Genomic DNA, 20,501 nt, shown 5'->3' on the forward strand with positions numbered 1-20,501 from the left:
GGGTAAAGGACTAAGAGGAATTCTACATTTCTTGCGCCATATTTATATGCACAGTGGACAAGTAGTGCCGCTCTGCTTTCGGTAGCCGTATTCCTGCGCGGAGCTGAGGCTAGTAAAGGCATGTCTCGTCGGTACCTTTGAACTTGAACGCCAGGGGCTTGTCCCTGGCGCCTGGTCCTTTTGTCCAATAAGAGAATGAACTATTATGGGCTGTAGTAGAATAAAGGGATATTCAGTGTATATGTACAATGAATATACAAGGGATATCAAACGATATACAAATACTATTAAATATATATCCATAAATAAATATATATATATTCGGTTTAATCTGATCCTTCACAACAATTTTCACATCAAAACAAACGTAGAACTGTAATGTGGACTCTCGGGGTAAGATAAAAAAAAAAAAACTTTGACCGTTACACTATTAGCTTCAATGTTTTTTTGCCCCACTAGTGTTCAAAGCCACCGACGCGCTCAGGCTGTGTTGCTTTGCAGGTCGCCCAGCTTGAACGCGTCTCCTTGAGCCAGCTGGCAACTTCCTGCGCGCCACTGCAGTTGGCTGACAGCCAATGATCGGGCCTTGCCGCCGCGCAGCCCGGCGTAATGTGAAAGCCCTCGTTGACAGGCTCCCGGACTTGCCGAATGTGCGTAAGGCTGACGACATTGCGGAAGGGTTCCTCTTCAGCAGCTGATACTGTTTTGACCAGGCCTTGCAGTCAGCAGTGAAGAGGGGGTCCTGACTGCGTCGCCGCATATCTGACAACGACTCCTCGAAATCACAGTCGTCATCATCTGAATGTGTGACAATAAGAAGGGAATAGGTTTATTTTGAATGTCACAGGGTTTGAACAACTTCAAGATGTACATCCTTCATATTATTATATCCTATTTAACACTTGTGGCTGGAGTAGGGAATACACGCGCATATCAACAACTACAGTATCTCACATCTTATGGTGTGTGTGTGTGTGTGTGTGTGTGTGTGTGTGTGTGTGTGTGTGTGTGTGTGTGTAGGCGTGTGTGAGAGAAAGTGACACAAACAGACGCGTTCATAACTGACCGGTTTCTTGCAGCTCATCTGTCGCCGTACCGCTTGGCCCAGGGGTGGCGTCTGTTTGATCTGTCGCCGTACCGCTTGGCCCAGGGGTGGCGTCTGTTTGATCTGTCGCCGTACCGCTTGGCCCAGGGGTGGCGTCTGTTTGATCTGTCGCCGTACCGCTTGGCCCAGGGGTGGCGTCTGTTTGATCTGTCGCCGTACCGCTTGGCCCAGGGGTGGCGTCTGTTGACACAAAGACACGCGCATATCAACAACTACAGTATGTCACATCTTATGGTGTGTGTGTGTGTGTGTGTGTGTGTGTGCGTGCGTGTGTGTGCGTGCGTGTGCGTGCGTGCATGCGTGCATGCATGCTGCAAGGGTGGTATTACTTACCCTGGAATGACTGGCATGCTGGCTGAGCAAGTCTCAGGGGCTGAGCAAGTCTCAGGGGCTGAGCAAGTCTCAGGGGTTGAAGGAAGCCCAAGGGGACGGTTGCTATAGTATACAGAATATAAGAATAAGCGGCATTGCGTTCAGTGTAGGAAAGGTCTATTATGGTTTATTGTAGGGATGTGCGATATTATCGGCCTACCGATATTATCGGCCGATATCGGCATTAAAATGTGATATCGGAAAATATCGGTATCGTTTTTTTTACATTTCTATAACCTTTATTTACCCAGGCAAGCGCGTAAGAACAATTTCTGATTTTATTTATTGTCAAAAGTATGCATTAATTCCACAACAAGAGATATGTAATGTTAATTACCTGAAATTATTCCATTTTTGGGGGGGGGGGGGGACCCTGCATATATCGGTATCGGTTGATATCGGTATCGGAAATTAAGAGTTTGACAATATCGGTATATCGGTAAAAAAGCCAATATCGAGCATCCCTAGTTTATTGTGAAAAGAAAGGTATTAGCTTTACCTCCTGCTGATGTTAATTTGAGCAGTACTCCCCTCATCTCCGGAGTTGTCGGGAGAAAAGTGTTGGACATATCCACAGGGTAAAACTTGGCCACTGCTGCCAGATGTTTACAGGGGGCCCCAGTTTGTCCTGCCGGGCATGAGCACAGCTCCATCTCCGCGTCCACGATGTACGCCCCCGTCACCGAGCCCTTCACCTCGTACCTGTTGCCCTCAAGCTATACAAATCATGCGTCATACAAGGGACATTACACAATGGCTAAATCTGCACGCTAAATCTGCACTGGTTACTGTAGTCATCTCTAAAAGTATGCATTTGATATAGTACCTGCTGGATCTGAGATTCAGTGATGTTGGTAACCTGCGGAAGGAATCTCCTCCTCTGATATGTCCGCCAGCGTCCGAGGGCAACATCCACAATGCGGGCCTCATAGTAGACCTCCAGCTGTTTGGTCAGGATGTCAAACAGTTGGCCTGGATTGAAGGTTTTTGTCCTCTGGAGGATCCCGTCTTTGAGGACGCGCATCGCTGCTTCAGCGTAATTATTGGTGTTATTTCCCCGGGTGAGGAGACCGTGGCTGCCCCTGTAGCTTAGTGCCCAACACTCCCTGCGACTGTACAGGCGCTCAATGTACTGCAGGTACTTTTCATACCTGCAATTGATCAAATAAGGAAACAAACACAGAAAATGCACATACATCGATGTAATGACAGCAGGCTCATGAAGAGGTAGACACATGAAGTATGCAAATGCAAGCCTCCTGACTTTCTTGCACCGAATTTGCAAGACTGCTGTGTGATTGTGGGATGTGATTGTGGGAATGTCTAAGCACTAACCTGACAGCAACAGGGTGCTCTCTCGCTGCAGAGTACAGCCTGTCCACCTCTGCTGTCTCCTTTGAGTAGAGCATCCCTTTAACCAGAGTGAACAGAGTTGGCCTGTCTCTGCACTCCACCAGACTCGCCTTGCTCCACAGCCATCGCCATACTGCTTGTAGCACATGGAAAATGCACAGGAGGCAAGTGGCTTGTGGGAATGCCCTCCCTAAAGCTCCCCTCTCTGCCGCGCAGTCGTCCGTCATGAAGATCTGTGGCCCAGCTTCTCCCCTGCCAGCAAAGGCCCTCTCTCCAATCAAATTCTTCAGCAGCTGTAGCCCTTCAAAAATAGTCTCCTCATCCTCAGACTGGCAGAAAAGGATCCCCAATGGTAGAGCTCCGGCAGGGCTGTGGGTCAGCAACAAAAAAACTCTGATGTTCTCCCTGTCCATGTTGCCGGAGGAATCTATGAAGCAGAGTTCGCCACTGTGCTTCAGCTGACAGACCGACAAACACAGATGGACAGACGGACAGACAGACGGACACAGAGGCAGGCATAGTTAGTGTTAGTTAGTGTGTTGTTTAGAATAGAATAGAGCAGAATAGAATAGAATAGAATAGAATAGATCTTTATTGTCATTGTTACAGTTGTTAGAACGAAATTTTAAATGCAACCCTAGGTGCCCTAGGTGCTAGTAAAAAAATAAAAACAGTCCTAAACACAGTATTAAATATAAAAACAGGGGTGGGGCATAAATAACATTAATATAAACAGGGGGGTGTAAAAGATAATTGTTAATGTTGTGTGTGCGTGGGGGGGCAAGAGCAGCCGTGCGTAGCCCCCCCCGCTCTCTCCAGATGGGACGCGGTAGAGTGGAGAGTCGTGGCGATGGCGTCCTCCGTGGACCTGTTGGCTCTGTAGGCGAACTGGTAGGCGATTTAGTTAGTTGCCACCTCAGCACCACTGAATGGAACACCATGACAAAATCACAGTATACAGATACAAATAGCCAAAATACCTGGTGGTGCACTCGCTTCATGAGGGGAGAGGCCACTGCGACTAATGGGCCCCCGCGAGAAGAGGTTCCCATTACAGCACAGCTGTCCTGGCACGCGGCGTTGTACGCGTCCACCTGATTCCCGAGGGCTTCCAACATACTTGCACCACGCTGGGTGCCATATTTGTCCTTGGTCAACGCTCCGGACAATCTGGCAAAGAACACTAATTTAGTAACTGCATACAATTCCAATTAAATGAACATCTACGCGGTTATGAATATTTTGGCAGTACTGTATAACTGAACGTCTACCTTTGCACATAGGCCAGGTCTGGGCAGATCTCTCTGTTGGCTGCAGCATAGACGTAGTCGTCTCCGTGTTCAATTGCCAGATTCTGCTTTAGCACAAACAAAGCAGAAGGAGGCGTGTGGCCTAACTCTAATAACCCGGTCAACACGTCTATGGCCTTTTGTCCAACATCTCTATAGCGCATGGCATCTGCGACATGGAGATTGTGATTGTGCCTATTCACAATGCGAACTTCCAATGGGAAATGAGCGATATGTGGGTCTTTGCTCCTGTGAAACAAAATCAACTTAACAATTTAAAACTAGGCCCCAACTGTTATGTCCATAAAAATAATTGAATTATAAGTATTGTATAGTTCAAACTCACAGGCTTCTTCTATTTTTCATTTTAACTTCCATGGTAGCTTGGCAGCCGGTGTTTTTAAATGTCACGTGCCGCGTCTTATGCTGGCACCGGTAACGTTTCTGCAACATTTTGATTGAATGCAGTATGGGTTAGCAGTATGGCCTGCGTGTATGGCCTAGCAGTATGGGTGAAAGACAGAAATGGTAGTAACAAATGACAGTAAGACGTTTTGACAACGCAATTCTTACGTGGAATAGGACCCTGCCCTCCGGCAATGGTCGGGTAGCCTCCACTCGCCATGTCACCCCAGATGACGCGTTCACCAATGCCGCCCACTCCTTGGCCTGTTCCACAGTGTGGACATCCGCGCGTACTGTAGAGACGAAACCAGTGTGGTCTCCTAATGGGCGTACCTCGCCTTCATACTTGCACACATGAAGTGGAAACTTGTCAGGCAGCCAACCCTGCGTACAGGAGAGATGCAATTAGCCTACTGGTAATTTGCGACTAGGAATGATCATAATCATAATCCACGACAGCGATTACCTTTAACTGTGGGTAGTCCTCTATATTCGTCTCTTGTGCTCTCGCTGGGTGGTCACAAACCCCACCACGGCGTCTAAAGTCCAAATGAACGCAAACATTTTACTTTTTCACCCACTGGTAGATGAAAAAAATCCACCGGCCAAGTATATTTTTACCGGACAAATAATAGTACATTTTATTTGTCACAAATATCTGCAGAATGGGTACAATACAGTACGGCGTAATACACACAATTGTTAAGGGGATGCAGACCAGAGAAAGACTTTTGTCTTGTTTACATCAGGGTCCCCCATTTTCAATTCATAGTGACATTTATGACGCTGATGGCATGGGGACATACATGACATACGCGTATTTAGTACTGTTACATTTGTGACATATACGATATGCAAATATACAGTAGTTACCCATAGATCCTGACAAAGTATATTATATATACGCATGATGGGGGCGGGGGCGGGTGGGAGAGAAATATACATATGGTTACAATTAGCCTTCTGAAATCTAGTCACCAAATGAAGTACCTGGCATAGCAGTGATCCACGTGATCCGCCATCGCATGTGCGTCCTTCCTTGCAACGAGGGAATGAATGAATGAATGAATGAATGAATGAATGAAAACTTTATTTAACAGATTGCAGAATGGGGCACAATACAGTACGGCACAATACACACAATTGTTAAGGGGATGCAGACCTGCCTAAGGCGTTTGTCTTGTTTACATCAGGGTCCCCCATTTTCAATTCATATAGACATTTATGACATACACAACATATGCGACATTTGCAGCATAGGGGCGTATGCGTATTTAGTACTGATACGTGTGTGACATAAACGGTATTCAAATATACAGTACTGTTACCCCTAGATCCTGACAGAGTATATACATTAGGAGGGGGTGGGTGGGAGAGAAATATACATACGGCGTGCGTGGAATATATACATGTATATTGGAATATATGTATATATGGATATATGGAGGTGGTGGGGGAATTGCAGCCTCCCGCCTGTGCTCTTTAAGAGCGGTGCTGAATGTGGGTAGAGATTCACATTCCTTTACAGTCAAGTAGTAGTCTGACCAGTGCGTTTTGTGATGTTTGTAATCTTGTTTTAAGGGCCTTGCCTGATGCGCGCGTACCATGAGGGCGTAATGAGATTTACATCAGTCAGCTAGCTGATAGGCGCACTTAAGCACTTGTGACAAAGTGAATCTTGCTTGATGTGATAACTTAAGCACTTGTGACAAAGTGAATCTTGCTTGATGTGATAACTTAAGCACTTGTGACAAAGTGAATCTTGCTTGATGTGATAACTTAAGCACTTGTGACAAAGTGAATCTTGCTTGATGTGATAACTTAAGCACTTGTGACAAAGTGAATCTTGCTTGATGTGATAACTTAAGCACTTGTGACAAAGTGAATCTTGCTTGATGTGATAACTTAAGCACTTGTGACAAAGTGAATCTTGCTTGATGTGATAACTTAAGCACTTGTGACAAAGTGAATCTTGCTTGATGTGAAATAAAATACAGCACTTACTTCAATATAGATGGCTGCAGCGTCTCAAGTTATAACTTAAGCATTACTTCAACGTTGAAAAGTGATTAATATTAGGCGGCTGCAGCGTGGATGACTGCCTGCACGCGTGAAAAGTGAGTGAAGCTCGCGCTTTCTTGACTCAAGTTATAACTTAAGCATTACTTCAACGTTGAAAAGTGATTAATATTAGATGGCTGCAGCGTGGATGACTGCCTGCACATGGGAAAAGTGAGTGAAGCTTGCGCTTTCTTGACTCAAGTTATAACTTAAGCATTACTTCAACGTTGAAAAGTGATTAATATTAGATGGCTGCAGCGTGGATGACTGCCTGCACATGGGAAAAGTGAGTGAAGCTCGCGCTTTCTTGACTCAAGTTATAACTTAAGCATTACTTCAACGTTGAAAAGTGATTAATATTAGATGGCTGCAGCGTGGATGACTGCCTGCACATGGGAAAAGTGAGCCGACTGCGGCGCGATTATTATTATGATATTACAATGTGAAAGGCGCCGTGAATCTTGCTTGATGTGAAATAAAATACAGCACTTACTTTACTTCAAAATACAGCACTTACTTTACTTCAACTGCCGACTGCGGCGCGATTATTATTATGTTATTATGATGACTGCGATGTGAAAGGGATGTGAAAGGTGCGGCGTTGAACAGAGTTGCGCGTCCTGAGGTTGCCGCGGGGGGGCGTGGCCGCGCGCGTGTCACGTGCTTTCGGGGCCAATCAGGCCTACCCCGGAAGTAACTTACTGTTGCGGAACAGCTACACGCGTTCGGGTGAGTCCGGCGGTCTCTTGGGAGGGGGAGGAGGAAATGTTTTGTCTGTCTTGTCTTTTGTCTTGTCATCTTGAGTTTAGCTGGGGATATTATGGGGGGGCAGCTATTTAACTATTTCTTCACTGTTTGGCCACTTTTACACGGTCTCTGTGAGTCTATGGAACACCTCTACAGGTTTTTGTTTTTTCATGAAGGTTCATTGCTCTGTTTTCGGGTCGTGTTCTCAAAAAATTGTCCTTGTGGTGGATTGGAGATGTACGTTTTATTAATATAGGGTCACACGGCCGGGAATCGGGGCTGAACACTGGGAAAGACCATTTATTAGATAGTACCCCTTGGAATTAAATTTAGAAGGTTGAACTCTGTTTTCTTTTCTCTTGTCTGTATAATTGTTAGTCTGTATTATTATTATTGTTTTTGTTATTTTCTTGTGAAGTTCTATGTACTGTGTTTGTGGTTAATGTGTTGTCTTGTTTCATGTGAATAATAATAAAAAATTTGATAAAAAAAAAATGACTATTTAATCTAGAAGACCCCAGAAGTCTCTCCAACAACTCACCCAGAATGGTAAGAACCATCTCAGAAAGGCAGATGACTGTACCTCAATTGCCTGAGTTTCTGATTGTGGGTGACGCAGCTGTAAATGATGTAAAATGCATAGGAAAGAGGAAGGCAAAAGTACTATGTTTTCCCAAAGACACAGTCTCTGATATGAATTACAGAATTCTGGATCTTGTCGCTGCACACCCAACAGTGAAAACCCTGATCTTGCACATCGGTACATGTGACACAGAAGATAAAAAGTCAGAAATCCTAAAACAGCATTTCACTGCTTTATTTAGCACACTCAGCTCCCTGAACATTGATGTGTGCATCAGTGGTCCAATGCCACCTATGAGAGGTGGAGATGAGCGTTTCAGCAGACTTTCTGCACTGAGCAAATGGCTTTCAACCACATGTATCAATGAATCTATGGATTTTATTGACAATTTCAAGTTTTTCTGGGATCACAGACACCTTTTTGCAGGGCCCTATTCCCCGTACCTGGTTCAACTAAGTCGATCAAGAGTCCCATTATCCAGATTCAGTTAATGAGATGATTGAAGCCAGGCTATTCATGTTCCTCGAAGGCCGATTCACTCTCGTTAACTCAAACCAGACTTGACTACTCTGGATAATTGCGCGCGGCCGCGTCACCTTAAAAGGCATCAGAGGTCGATTGCAGAAATGCAGATGTCAGAGCGAAAATGGCAAAAGTACGAGCAAATTTCTTCAACCCTGCGGAGCAGGAAATGCTAATGCGAACATTCGAGGACTACAAACACATCATAATGTTGAAGTCCAACACTGCCACCGCTGCGAGGGCAAGGCAGAGTGCGTGGCAACACATTGCCGATAAGTTAAATGCGTAAGTGTTGGGCAAATGTATATTATTCATTATCACAACTTTCAGAATAAGTAGATACAAAAGCCCAAAGCGTATTCATATAATTGATATGGATTAAGATTAATAGATACGTATATGAGGATATGTATTAGGTCAGACATTCAATACATTGAAGCAGTGAAATGAAATTGCGTGTGATCCTCTCTATTCTTACATTATTCATGAGTCCACCTTAATCATTTCCTACAATAATGATATGCTATGGTGTACTACCAACACTGTCATATAATTATGAGTGCTTTCAACCCCCATGTATAGAAACAACCCAGAGTCCAAAAGAAAACTAAGCACAAGAACATCATTCAGAATGGTGAGTGAGTGAATTAATACAATTTGTGCCATGGTATTGTATTGAACAGCTTGTCAATGTCGTATGATCCTTCATATTTCAGCAAACAAAAAGAGGGCTGACATGGCCAAGACGGGGGGGGGGGACCGAAGACTCCAGACTTTACTCCTGCCGAGGAGCTGGCCCTCCAGCACAACAGGGGAAGACCCATTATGGAGGGCATAGCTGGGGGCAGCTCCTCCGGAGAGGTTGGGAGTAATCCTAGGAGCCCTCATCCCAAAGGTATAGGTGCACTTCATTCTATGAGTTTCTTTCATGATTATTCATTTAGTTAACCATCGTCACATTTTGCAGTGTCTGGACCTGCTGGAGTCCCGGTTGGAGAGGAGACCACTGATGTAAGTTGATATTGCTGCATCATTGTGTAATGGTTCTATTTTAGCAATCAAAAAATCAATAATCAGAAGATCATTGAAAAATATCCCAAACCATTGCAATATTATCTACTGAATTATGTCTGTGTTTTTGGTAAATAATGTAATGTAAAAAGGGTATATAGCAATTATAAGCCTCTGCTTCAGCCTACACGTTGTCGGTCATTTTCTTTCTTTTATAAAAGGTTCTACTACTTTGCTTTGTAAAATACCGAAATAAAACCATCAATACATGTTTTGTGTGTGTCCTTTAAAAAACCAAAGACAATTCTCCAAAGTTCCTAATAATTCCTAATTCACTAACAGACGGACAGTGCAGACGATGACGAGGACACGTTGACTGCCTGTTCCGGCGATGTGGTAAAAACAAGTTGTGGAAACTAATACCCCTATCCAACTCACTCGCTGTGAGTGGTATTTGGACTAAATCAATGCATTCCTTTAGGCAGGTACTGAACCACGGCCGGAGCCTGGCCCCTCTCACTCAGCTGGGGATGGGGAGGTGAGTTATCATTTAATACCCTCACATTGTGAGGGGAGGTCTGAGTTTAGTTGCCATCTGACCACCACACATTAATTTCCTTTTCTTTTAATTTAGAGTGTCCAGTCACTGTATAAAAGGAAATTGAGGCTGGAGATCCTCTATTTGGAGTCTGGCCTTGAGCTACGCAGGCTCAAGATCCGCAAACTCCACAAGCAAATGGTATTGCTCGATCGGCAGGTGGATGTAAGTTGTGAAGCTTTGCCTAAAGTATTTGTGAGCTTTGGCATGAAATGCAACTTAACTGAAATTATTTTTTGTGTACACTTTCATTTACAGCCGGACAGCAATAGTCAAAATCAATAAAGGCTTTATTGTACAACATGGATCTCTTCTTCTTCTTGTACATGTTCCTCTATGAATGGGTATAACTTGAAAGCAAAGAGGGTGGCAAAGCCTATAACCATATAAATTAAACATGCAAACATAAAAAGAGGAAAACGTAAAATGAGTCCAACATTAACCTAAATTAACTCAACACCTAACCAAAATGATGGTGGGCAATTCTGTTCCTTGCAGCCTGTCCGGTCTGCTCGTCCAAGTGGACTGGCTGTAGGTCATCCTCAGGATGGTCCAGGATGACTGGGACCCTCTCCTTCCTCAGTGTTGCCACATTGTGGAGCACTGCACAGGCCACAGTGGTGTCACATGCCCTGTCTGGTGCCACCCGCAGCCCGCGCAGACACGTGAATCTGGCCTTCAGTTTGGCCGAAGGTCATTTCTATCCGGGCTCTCGTCCGAGCATGAGCCACGTTGAAACGGGCTTCAGGCCCTGGTGCTGGCTCTGGATAGGGGGTCATGAAGTAGGGCTTGCATGCATAACCCCTGTCTCCAATTAGGAGTCCATCGTAATGACCTATAGTATATAATATACAATGTTAGATCACCTCTACATGAAATAAGCATTTTCTAAATTACATGATATTTGCTATACCTTGCTCGAAGCTGTTGCACAGTGCAGACTCTCTGAATACTCTGGAGTCGTGGACGAAGCCCGGCCACTTGGCCTCAACATTGGTGATGAGGCAGGTGGAGTCACAGATCATCTAAGATGAATTGCGGTCAAGTCATGGGTATTGTACAGTACCATACAGCAGGCAATTGCAAGGTCCATGATGACCCCTATGTTAAAACAAATATGATTGTTTTTATAGCAATGTAATTTGAGGGGAATTGTCATAAGTAGGCCTACCTGCACATTAATGCTGTGAAAGCCTTTTCGATTCACAAAATCACCCTTGTTTGGGCCAGAGGGTGCTTTGAGTTTGATGTGCGTGCAGTCCACTGCGCCAATGACATTTGGAAACTCTGCATAATAATAATGAGCTCCATAAGGAATAGTGATATATAAATGCACTTTAATTAAATGGTGGAATATTGAATAACTCAATTACCCGCAATTCCATAGAAGCCCTCTTTGATTACATTCACTTGGACACGGCCAGGGAATGTAATGTAGTCATCCATGAACGTCTTCAAGGCCAAATATACTTTGCGAACAGCACGGCATGCAGCGGCTTTGCTGATGTTCTCCGCATCGCCTACGGTGTACAGGAAGGTACCACTGGCAAAGAAACGCAAGGCAATGCAGAGGGTCTGGGTGACACTCAACGCTCTGCTGCGGCGTGTTTGATTAACAAGGTATGGCCCGAGAAGGTCTTGGAGGTAAATGATTCCTTGTCTGCTAAATCTATAGCGCTCGTACAGGAACTCATTAGTATGAGCTAACGGATCTTGGCGATCCCTAAGTACTCTCTCTCTATGAAATGCTAATCGGACTATGATTGCTTCTTCGTCAATCGGATCTCTGAGGAAGGGACATGCCATTATTTGCGAAGGTGTGGCCACAATCCACGCATAACGTTTCAATTTATGCTTGAATGAAACAAAATCCAGGCGCTCCGTTGAACATCCACAGCGGAGAATATGAAAGGAATCGGAGCCAAACGAGCGATTCAATCATTAAGAATATCCCCGCGGGATTCACATTTGCAATGCTTTGTTGCGTTGTTAAAATAACCACATAATGTGTACATCGCACCTAGCGAGCGCCACGGTATATATAACGTGCATTATTTAGGACAAAGTGAATTTAGTATCAGCATTTTGGGTCTATTTTACATTTCAAAAGCCCCCTCTGGAAGAATGAAGCACAAAAATGTAATTCAGAATGGTATAATGCAGATCTAGACTGTGAGAATCATTTCAGGAAGCGAGCTGGCATTTCTTTGCGGGGGCGTGGCCATGGTTCATCCAGCTAACTGAACTAAACCCTGCTCTCGACCAGGCTCAAACTTTTTGATCTGTTGTCATGGTGATTTGGACAATCGAGCGTCGGGGAACAGAAAGGTCCGGCTTAAGTCAGGCTATGCTGGAAATTATCCGGCTAACTCAGTTAGCCAGGTACGGGGAACGGGGCCCAGATGGAATCCACCTGAACAAGCAAGGTGCAAAACTGTTCTACTTGGTGTGCCTCCGCACAAGTTTGGAACACAAGTTTCCCAAACAACAGACAAACAACTCCTATCTGCCGAGGTCGCGCCCACTGGCTGGTGGAGAGGATATCAAAACTACCCAACTCTCAGCTGGCAACACTGATAGCGATGCAGCTAGTGATGGAATCATAACAACTGAAGAACACAACAATCTCCGGGAGGAGATTGCGACAGAGAGGTCCATCATTGACAATGGGGAGGACAGTGAGGATGAAGCCCCACCATTCTCTCCATCCTTCTCCCCGACCCAGACGTGGGTGATGAGTCAAACACATTTGAAGTATATTATCCCTGGTACTAACCCAGAGGTGGGTGTATAATATAGGTGGCTATAAGGTGTTGAGTTACAACCTGAGTAATAGTAGGACTTCATTCTAGTTGACTATCCCTATTAAATCTTTGTAACTGAACCATACCAATTAACATAAAACATTGAATGGGGTTCTGTGTGCGTGTCCCTTCCTGTGCCCAGTATTAACCATTTTGGTGTGGGTAACGTTACTGCAATTAACCCCTTCCTATTCAACCTTCCCTTTCTTACTGTAAGGTTTCTAGTGTCACTGAGGGAGGGTACTGCTTGCGGGGGGAACCAAGTTATTTATTTACAATTCAGTCACTAGGTGTGGGAGGGTTAAAGGAGTAATTGGGGGAAGTGAGAGCGTGTTGAGGAGTACTGCTGACCGCCCTGGAAGGGAGAGGAAGACCAGAGTACCAGACCAGGTTGGTAAATCCCGGGCCCCATCCACTCCCACTGCCAGCCTCCAGTTGATGCTCCAGACCCAAAGACGGAGGTGCAGTTAGACAGAGATCTACTGTGTCTCGCTACCCAGTGACTGTGCACACCCGTTCCCACGAAGCAGGGATAATCCACCCTGCTACATATGAGTGGAACAAACTGCCAGTGTCCATAAAAATTATTGTCTCAGAAGGAATTTTTTAAAAAGAGATGAAGAAATGGCATAGTCGCGTAGGATGATGATATATGGGGGTGTGCTGTAGACTGTGTTTGTTTGTGTTATTGCATTTATTTTGTATTGTATTTATATGTCTTATTTGTGCATGGTGGATACTAGTCATCTTGTCCATTGTGAGGACCACAATGGAAATAAACCGTAAGGTTTTATTGTGTTTTAATCCTCTACGATTTTAGATATGTGATGGCTGTACATGTGTGTACCGGTATTGTATGTAATTTTGATTGTCAAATAAATTCAATCAATCAATTGCAAACATAAAACAATAAACCTCCACCAAGGGCATTTCCAAAAGAACAAAAGAAAACTCTATAAAATAAAGTGTAAACTAAGCCAGTAGACGAAAACGAGTATAGCTACAAAAGAAGGCTAAATGCTGAATAGGGCAGCACTACACTTACATATAAGAAGCCTGACCAAAAGTATAGCCAGCACAAGGAAAATGAAAAAGCAGTTGACACTGCAATCTCCAAACTTAAATAGACTCCACATGGCCATAGGCACAGCTGCACTGCATCAGGTGCAATCAAGCCCACACACCTGCCGACCCATGAGGCAATTAACCACAGGGAACAGGGATTGACAGCTATCCCTCACAGAGAGGTGAAATAAAGCTAAAATAGACAGCTGTCCCTCACAGAAAGGTGAAATAAGGCAAAAACCATGACAGTATGTGTGTGAATGAATGATTATGTGTGAATGAATTATGGATGTGTGAATATGAATGAATATACGCTAAATGCTATGCTAAATGAGTGAAGTAATCTATATGTGTCTTGTCTTGGATAAATTCAGTAGTGAACACATAATTATAACAGAGTAGACCTTTTATGTGATTATGTGGCACTTACCGTCATCAGTCGCACCTGTGGTAAACAACCCATGCATCCCCCAAACAATTGCTTTCATCAGTCGCACCTGTGTAAACAAACCCCCCCCCCAATATTGTTTTGGCCCACTTCGGCGGAACGTGTTTGAAAGTGGCCCTGTCCCCATGCTGCTCTTTCATCTCACACACACACACACACACACACAGGTGAGACGCGCCGCGACCCTCCCCCGCAGAGATATCTGTAAATCAAGGCTGTACCAATCTGAGCGCTCCGCCTACATACTGACACTGACATCCCTGTTGTAAGGGGGAACATAGAGAAATTGCGCCATATTTTGTACAAAAGCAGGTGATTGCTTTCAACAAAGTCTCTGTCCTTCAAAAAATCTGTTTTATATATATTTGAAATGAATAATTAGATGTATAATTACAGATTCAAGGAACAGCGTTTAACATGGGAGTCAATGGCAGGAAAATTGCCACTAGGGTCCTCTTCAAAGCTAATATGTATAAAAATAAAATTGAGAGAGATTCAAATGATAATCTTTTGACATATTGAAAATATATGTAAAATAACGACATGGAGATATTTTCATGACATAATCATCAACACAGCCACTGTTGTGCACACAAACACACACAAAAAAACAAGGCGCCAGGCCTAAGGAACTTAAAGAGGCGCGTCAAGCACTCAAGTGGGGGGGTTGAAGTTTCGGGGATTGAAATAAAGCACTAGGATGAGGTCCTCGTCCTGCATGCCGAGCTTGTTAGGGGTATCGTTCTGTGAAATCTACGTTTGAAGATAAACGTTAGGTACATCATTTCGATGTCCTGATACCGGCTATAAGACACCTTGAGCTTCTTTAGCTTCGTCGTCCTTCTCATTTGGTAGTGGATTTCGGAGTGTTGCTGGCACACTTTGAGTCTTATGTATTGATCCTCCTCTCCATACCATGGCCTGGCTGTAGGGCTGGGCGATATGGCCCTGTCCATGATGTTCCTCTGTGGGAGTGTGCCAAAGCTTATTTGAGGGGTCGCATAATAGCTTTCGCATCTGCTAAAAAGAAAATAAACGATACATACAGAGTTGGTCTAGAAAATAAAATTAAAAGACTGGAACACCAGCACAAAATGCAGCAGCTCCCGGAGGTGCTTAACACACGGAACCCCATTGCGTGCCACCACCCACTTCAATGATAGAGCTCTCATATTTGCGAACGCATAAACTATATCTTAAATTATGGCTATGTGTATAATATGGCCGTCGCTTATCAATGACTTGTTTGCAGTCAACATTGTTGAAACGGATTGTTTTTTAATCGGTTCATTTCCGTTTTATACCATTTTGAAAAAGGCTCGTTTCTTGAAAGTGTGTGTCACTCTAGGCCTCCTGGGTCCAGTCATTGGAATAACAAAGGAACAACAGACTAGAAACTGGGCCTTTGTTCCACGTGTGCATTGGTCTAGTGACATTGATCACATTGAATTATGGGAGTGTAGTTCTTCGTCTTGTGTACTCACATTTCTGTTTAGTGGTTGCCAGATGCCTGTTTTTAAGTTCCAGCTGAGGTAGGAGCTGGACAACATAACGGTTCCATAGCCTGAAGTCTTATGTAGTACAGGTCCAAAGTTCATATGAGTGTTTCACAAAGGTTTTTGTAATGTGTGTACCGGTAAATATTCTGTGTGATTATCCAACATGGCCATCCACTTCCATTCATTTTGCCTCTCGAGTCAAAACAAAGGACTTCTTCATCTTCTTGTGTCATCTTCCCCCACTCTGAGCCCCTGTCTGAGATCGCTTTCGGAGCAGACGCTCCTTGGCTACAACGTTGGTCAATAATTTTTGCCATCAGCAGTGACTGGTCAGTTCAGGACCGCTCACAACCGGACGTGGTCACTCGTCAGAACGGCTTGTCAAATGACGCTCAGCAGATATTTCCTCTTGTAACTCGAGACCAGAAGCACGCTATAGGTTGAGTGAGGTGACGATCGAAAGGCGGCAAATTCAACTTTCCAACAATGTATTGGTTGATCTGCGAAAAATGCCGGAGCCGGCAGACGTGCGCAAAGTGCCGTGCAGTTAAGAGGTTAAGAAGATACAAGCTAGCCTAGCTTAGCACAAATTAATGGAAGCGGATACAGACCAGCTAGCCTAGCTGATGTTCCTTTTAAAGGCACTGTATCTATACCCCACTGTATCCAGCCCTCACCGCAGCTAGGAAAACATGCTTCAACTTAGTAACAATATGCATAAAGAGAGGGGGGGGGGACTTCATTTAACTTTCATTTAGTTCTCTCTCACATTCATCAGTGTCCTCTAGGGGTGTAACGGTACACAAAATCCACGGTTCGGTACGTACCTCGGTTTTGAAGTCACGGTTCGGTATTATTTTCGGTATTGCTTTTCATTTATCTATTTATTTAACTGTATTAAACAATATAAAACGAATTGGCCATAATTTACTGAGCAAACTAATGCTTACTGCTGTAACCTACTAATAACACTTAAAGTAAATCTGAAGATTATTATATAGCAGTCGTGGACAACTAGCGTGTGCTTGTTTATACAGAGCCTGTATGACTGTGATGCAAGCCCTGCTTGAATACAGGGGCAGGGCTTGCATCACAGTCACGAAAGGGGCTTGTTTATACAGAGCTGGTATGACTTGCTGGCTGAAATACGTACAAGAGAGAACTAGGTAGCGGGGCTCTATTACTTTTAACATGTGCTTAAACCCAGTGTTCTCGACAACGGAGTATGGTCGCAGATCTGCTGCTATAAAAACACCTATGGCGTTTGTTATTGCTTTGGCCCGGTCTGAATTAATAGCGAGATGCTGCTTGAATGCCACGGGGAGCTGGGTTTGCAGTGCACTAGGGTCTGTTTCTTCCTTGTACCAGTGATATTCACATTCGGGTGATGCCGTTTCAAATGCGTGATAAAGTTTGCAATAAAGTTGAACAATGACATAGCTCTGGCTTGTCAGTTAGTATTGACTTGCCATACTAAGGCTAATATGCTATGCTGAATTACAGCTCTCGTTCAGTGTGGCTGCGCGCTGCGTGGGATGAACAAACAACATCCGGTTAGTTGTGCACGTTATATTAGGGCCGGGGGGATTTAAGTTCCGCAAAAAAAGGTTCTGTACCGTTGCAATCGTTCGGTGCACAGCGCGTACTGCAGAGGACCACATTGAGGCGGTACAATACGTATTCGCGTACCTTTACACCCCTAGTGTCCTCATTTCACAGAGCGCAGTCTGCCAGGCCTGACCTGGCGCAACCAATTTCACCTTGTATAGGCATAGTCTCTCCCTGTGTGTCATCGCCTCTCAATACCCCCCCCCCCTATTAATATTTTTTTTGATCCACTTTTTCTCCCATTTTTCTATTTTTCTCCCATCCCAATTTCGTATCATCCAATTCAACCCTCCCCTGTCACGAACGCTGTTTCTTGCCTCCCACAAGCCGGCTGCAATGTGGACTAAGTCATACATAGCACAAGTCCCCTCCGGTACTTGAGGTAACAGCAGTCGCATCTTTTCACCTGCGCAGCTCGATCTCTCAGTGTCGAGGAGTAACGCGTGGGAGGCTCACGCTGCCCCCGACACTTCCTGATTCTACTGCGCAGGCGCACCAACCGACTTGTAGGAGTCGCTTGTTCACAACGTTCGATCCCCACCCTTCAGTTTTCCCTCCCCGTAATACAGCCAATGTGTATTACTGCGGACGACCAGCTAAACTGAAAACAATGTGGAGAGCTGGATTCGAACACGCGAATCCTAGCGTCTCCACACTGGTGGCGAGTGCCTTGCCCACTACACCACCTAGCCGCCCTTCCCCCTATTAACTTTTAATTATGCCTCTTGATTTGTGCCAGCCATGTAGCCGACGAGCCGGCTGCCTGTCAGAGGGACACCGTGCGGGAGACGACGACGTCCGTAAACAACGCTCTGAGGGCGGAATGCCAGTGATTTATGTCAGAATCTGGCAGGTTTTTTGCTTTATATATACTGTATATCTATATCTATCCATACGTCTATAATTGTATCTATTGTGAAATTACTTAAAACAGTGACTGTTATGTACTGTATTAGAGCTGGCAAATACTATGTGTGCTGTTTAAATACTGTTAGGAGACGAGAGTCTGTGTTCTAAAAATGTTGAGCTCAATTGTAATCCAATCCTAAGTAGTTGACCAATACCTGTTCTTTATTTGGTCTTGTGTCAGTCTTGTTTCTGCGTATATTTTTAATGAGCATGTTCATTGGCTCAGTGACGACATAAAATAAGCTTGGTTCTTCCTGTTCCTCCTTGCAGAATTATTGCAATGTAATTGTCTAACTTATTGCTTGACTTACTTTTGAATAAACCGTTGAAAGATGTGTTCTACCTTACATTATTGGATATTATGATAACCTTGACAATTTGGATATTGAATATAGTCAGATATACGTGTCAATTTGGTGACGAGATTATTTGACTATTTATACGTGATTATTCCACATTTAACTATTAGAAAATGAAAACCCTCTTCTTCTCTTTTCTTTCTCCGAGGGTGCTTTCACACCAGAACTGTTCGGTCCGGACTATCGGACCAGAGTTTGTTTTCTCGGATAGTCCGCTTTTCCCCTTGGGGTGGTGTGAATGCTCAGTCGAACTCTGGTGCGGACCAAACACGCAAACTCTGGTCCGCCTGAAAACATAGGTCTCGGTTCGCTTCATCGGACCAAACGCGGACCAAATATAGGAAGTGAGTCACCTCTCACGAGCAGAGCGCTAAATTACTACCTAACCGAAAAGAGGGACATCCTCTCAATATGCGGGACGTGGGACATTCGGTCAAATCCGCGAGCGCACACACGTTAGGGCTCGCAGTCACAGTCACACACAGACATTTCCACTCTCTATTGTTTCCAATAGACGAGCGCCCTTTTCGACCGCGTGACATTGTTCAGAAAGTTTGGTGCGCTTGACAAATTTCAATGTGAATGCAGACGAACCAATGAAGAATGCAACACTGTTGCAACTTCACCCCCCGAACCGCACAGAGTCCACCAAAACTATATGTGAAAGCGCCCTGAGAGACGCCTGCAATTGTCAACAGTGAGAATTGCGATGGTACCGATGCCCCCTTTAACTTATCACAGCTCATGCACTCCCACACACACGCAGGCAGACATGCACGCACATACACACAAAACACACACGAACGCAGGCAGGCATGCATGTATACACAACACACACACGCGTCATTGTCATTCCACTGAGTCGACCAGCAAATCCATGTTCATCTCAGCACCACTGCGTTATTCTCATTTTCAAAAGTGTGATAGTTTCACTCGCCAGAACGCTTTCAACACACGATCGATAGCAAGAAGCGACGTTAACGGTTGGAGGTCCAGAACGTCGACTATCTCATGTCGTCAGGTTTGGTTTTGCGTAAAACCTCATCTCCACAATTGCTTTGTGTTACGTACCCCAGTAAGGGGACGCAACACAAGGCCACAGACAGGGTAGGTGAGGGTGCAGTGACACAAAACCATGGAAACAATTTGCAAAAATAATAGTATTTATTTTACAAACACAAAAAAAACTCAGCAACACAGAGAGCAAGGAGGACTTCCTAGTGGCACCAAATAAAATACAAAAGGAAATGAAAACCCACCCTCCCCTTTACAGGCGCTGAACACCCAAAAGTACAGGTGGTGGTGCTCACTCTAAAGCTGGTGTCTTTAACACAAGTCACCTACATGATGCAAAAATGTAGACCCAGGGTATCTTCCTGTACTCAATTCTCCCTGTGTGCGAAAACAAAAGGTTAATACGTAGAAAAGTAATCACCATAGGCTGGGTGAACAGGGAACAAATATACAAAGGGTTAACAGAAATGTACAACGATAAGGAACACAAAATAATAATCTTCATTTATATAGCACCTTTCATACACAGAATGCAACTCAGTGCTTAACAGAGACACGTCTTCTTTAACACTTTGAATGCCACTCACGGCTTTTCTTAGGTTTACCCCCCGACCGTTGAATGCCCATCACAAGATTTTTTTTTTTGCGATCTGAAATCATATTGCATCACGCGAGCCTACCGTTGGAGATCCAGGCACCTGCCGGCGCTCAGATGTGAAAAAAGCGCCCCCTATCGTCTCCCAGATGGT

The 20,501-nt window shown here is 44.5% G+C and overlaps 1 protein-coding gene and 1 long non-coding RNA gene across 2 annotated transcripts; both read right to left on the reverse strand.

The window, feature by feature from the left end:
• Nucleotides 1-1,941: 1,941 nt before the first annotated feature.
• On the reverse strand, nucleotides 1,942-4,283 carry LOC311231573 (uncharacterized protein; the record flags this gene model as incomplete). The annotated part of the gene is made up of 5 exons (XM_084318202.1): nucleotides 1,942-2,193; nucleotides 2,304-2,628; nucleotides 2,813-3,288; nucleotides 3,811-4,000; nucleotides 4,102-4,283. The coding sequence occupies 5 exons, from the start codon at nucleotides 4,281-4,283 to the stop codon at nucleotides 1,942-1,944; spliced, it is 1,425 nt and encodes a 474-aa protein (XP_084174328.1).
• A 181-nt stretch (nucleotides 4,284-4,464) lies between these two features.
• Nucleotides 4,465-5,065, reverse strand: LOC311236576. The gene is made up of 3 exons (XR_014620225.1): nucleotides 4,991-5,065; nucleotides 4,693-4,908; nucleotides 4,465-4,563 (listed from the first exon to the last, which is right to left on the reverse strand). It is a non-coding gene; the product is annotated as an uncharacterized lncRNA (long non-coding RNA).
• Nucleotides 5,066-20,501: the final 15,436 nt, after the last annotated feature.

The sequence above is a fragment of the Notolepis coatsorum genome (assembly GCF_963971535.1).
Source record: "Notolepis coatsorum genome assembly, chromosome: 1".
Classification (NCBI taxonomy): domain Eukaryota; kingdom Metazoa; phylum Chordata; class Actinopteri; order Aulopiformes; family Paralepididae; genus Notolepis; species Notolepis coatsorum.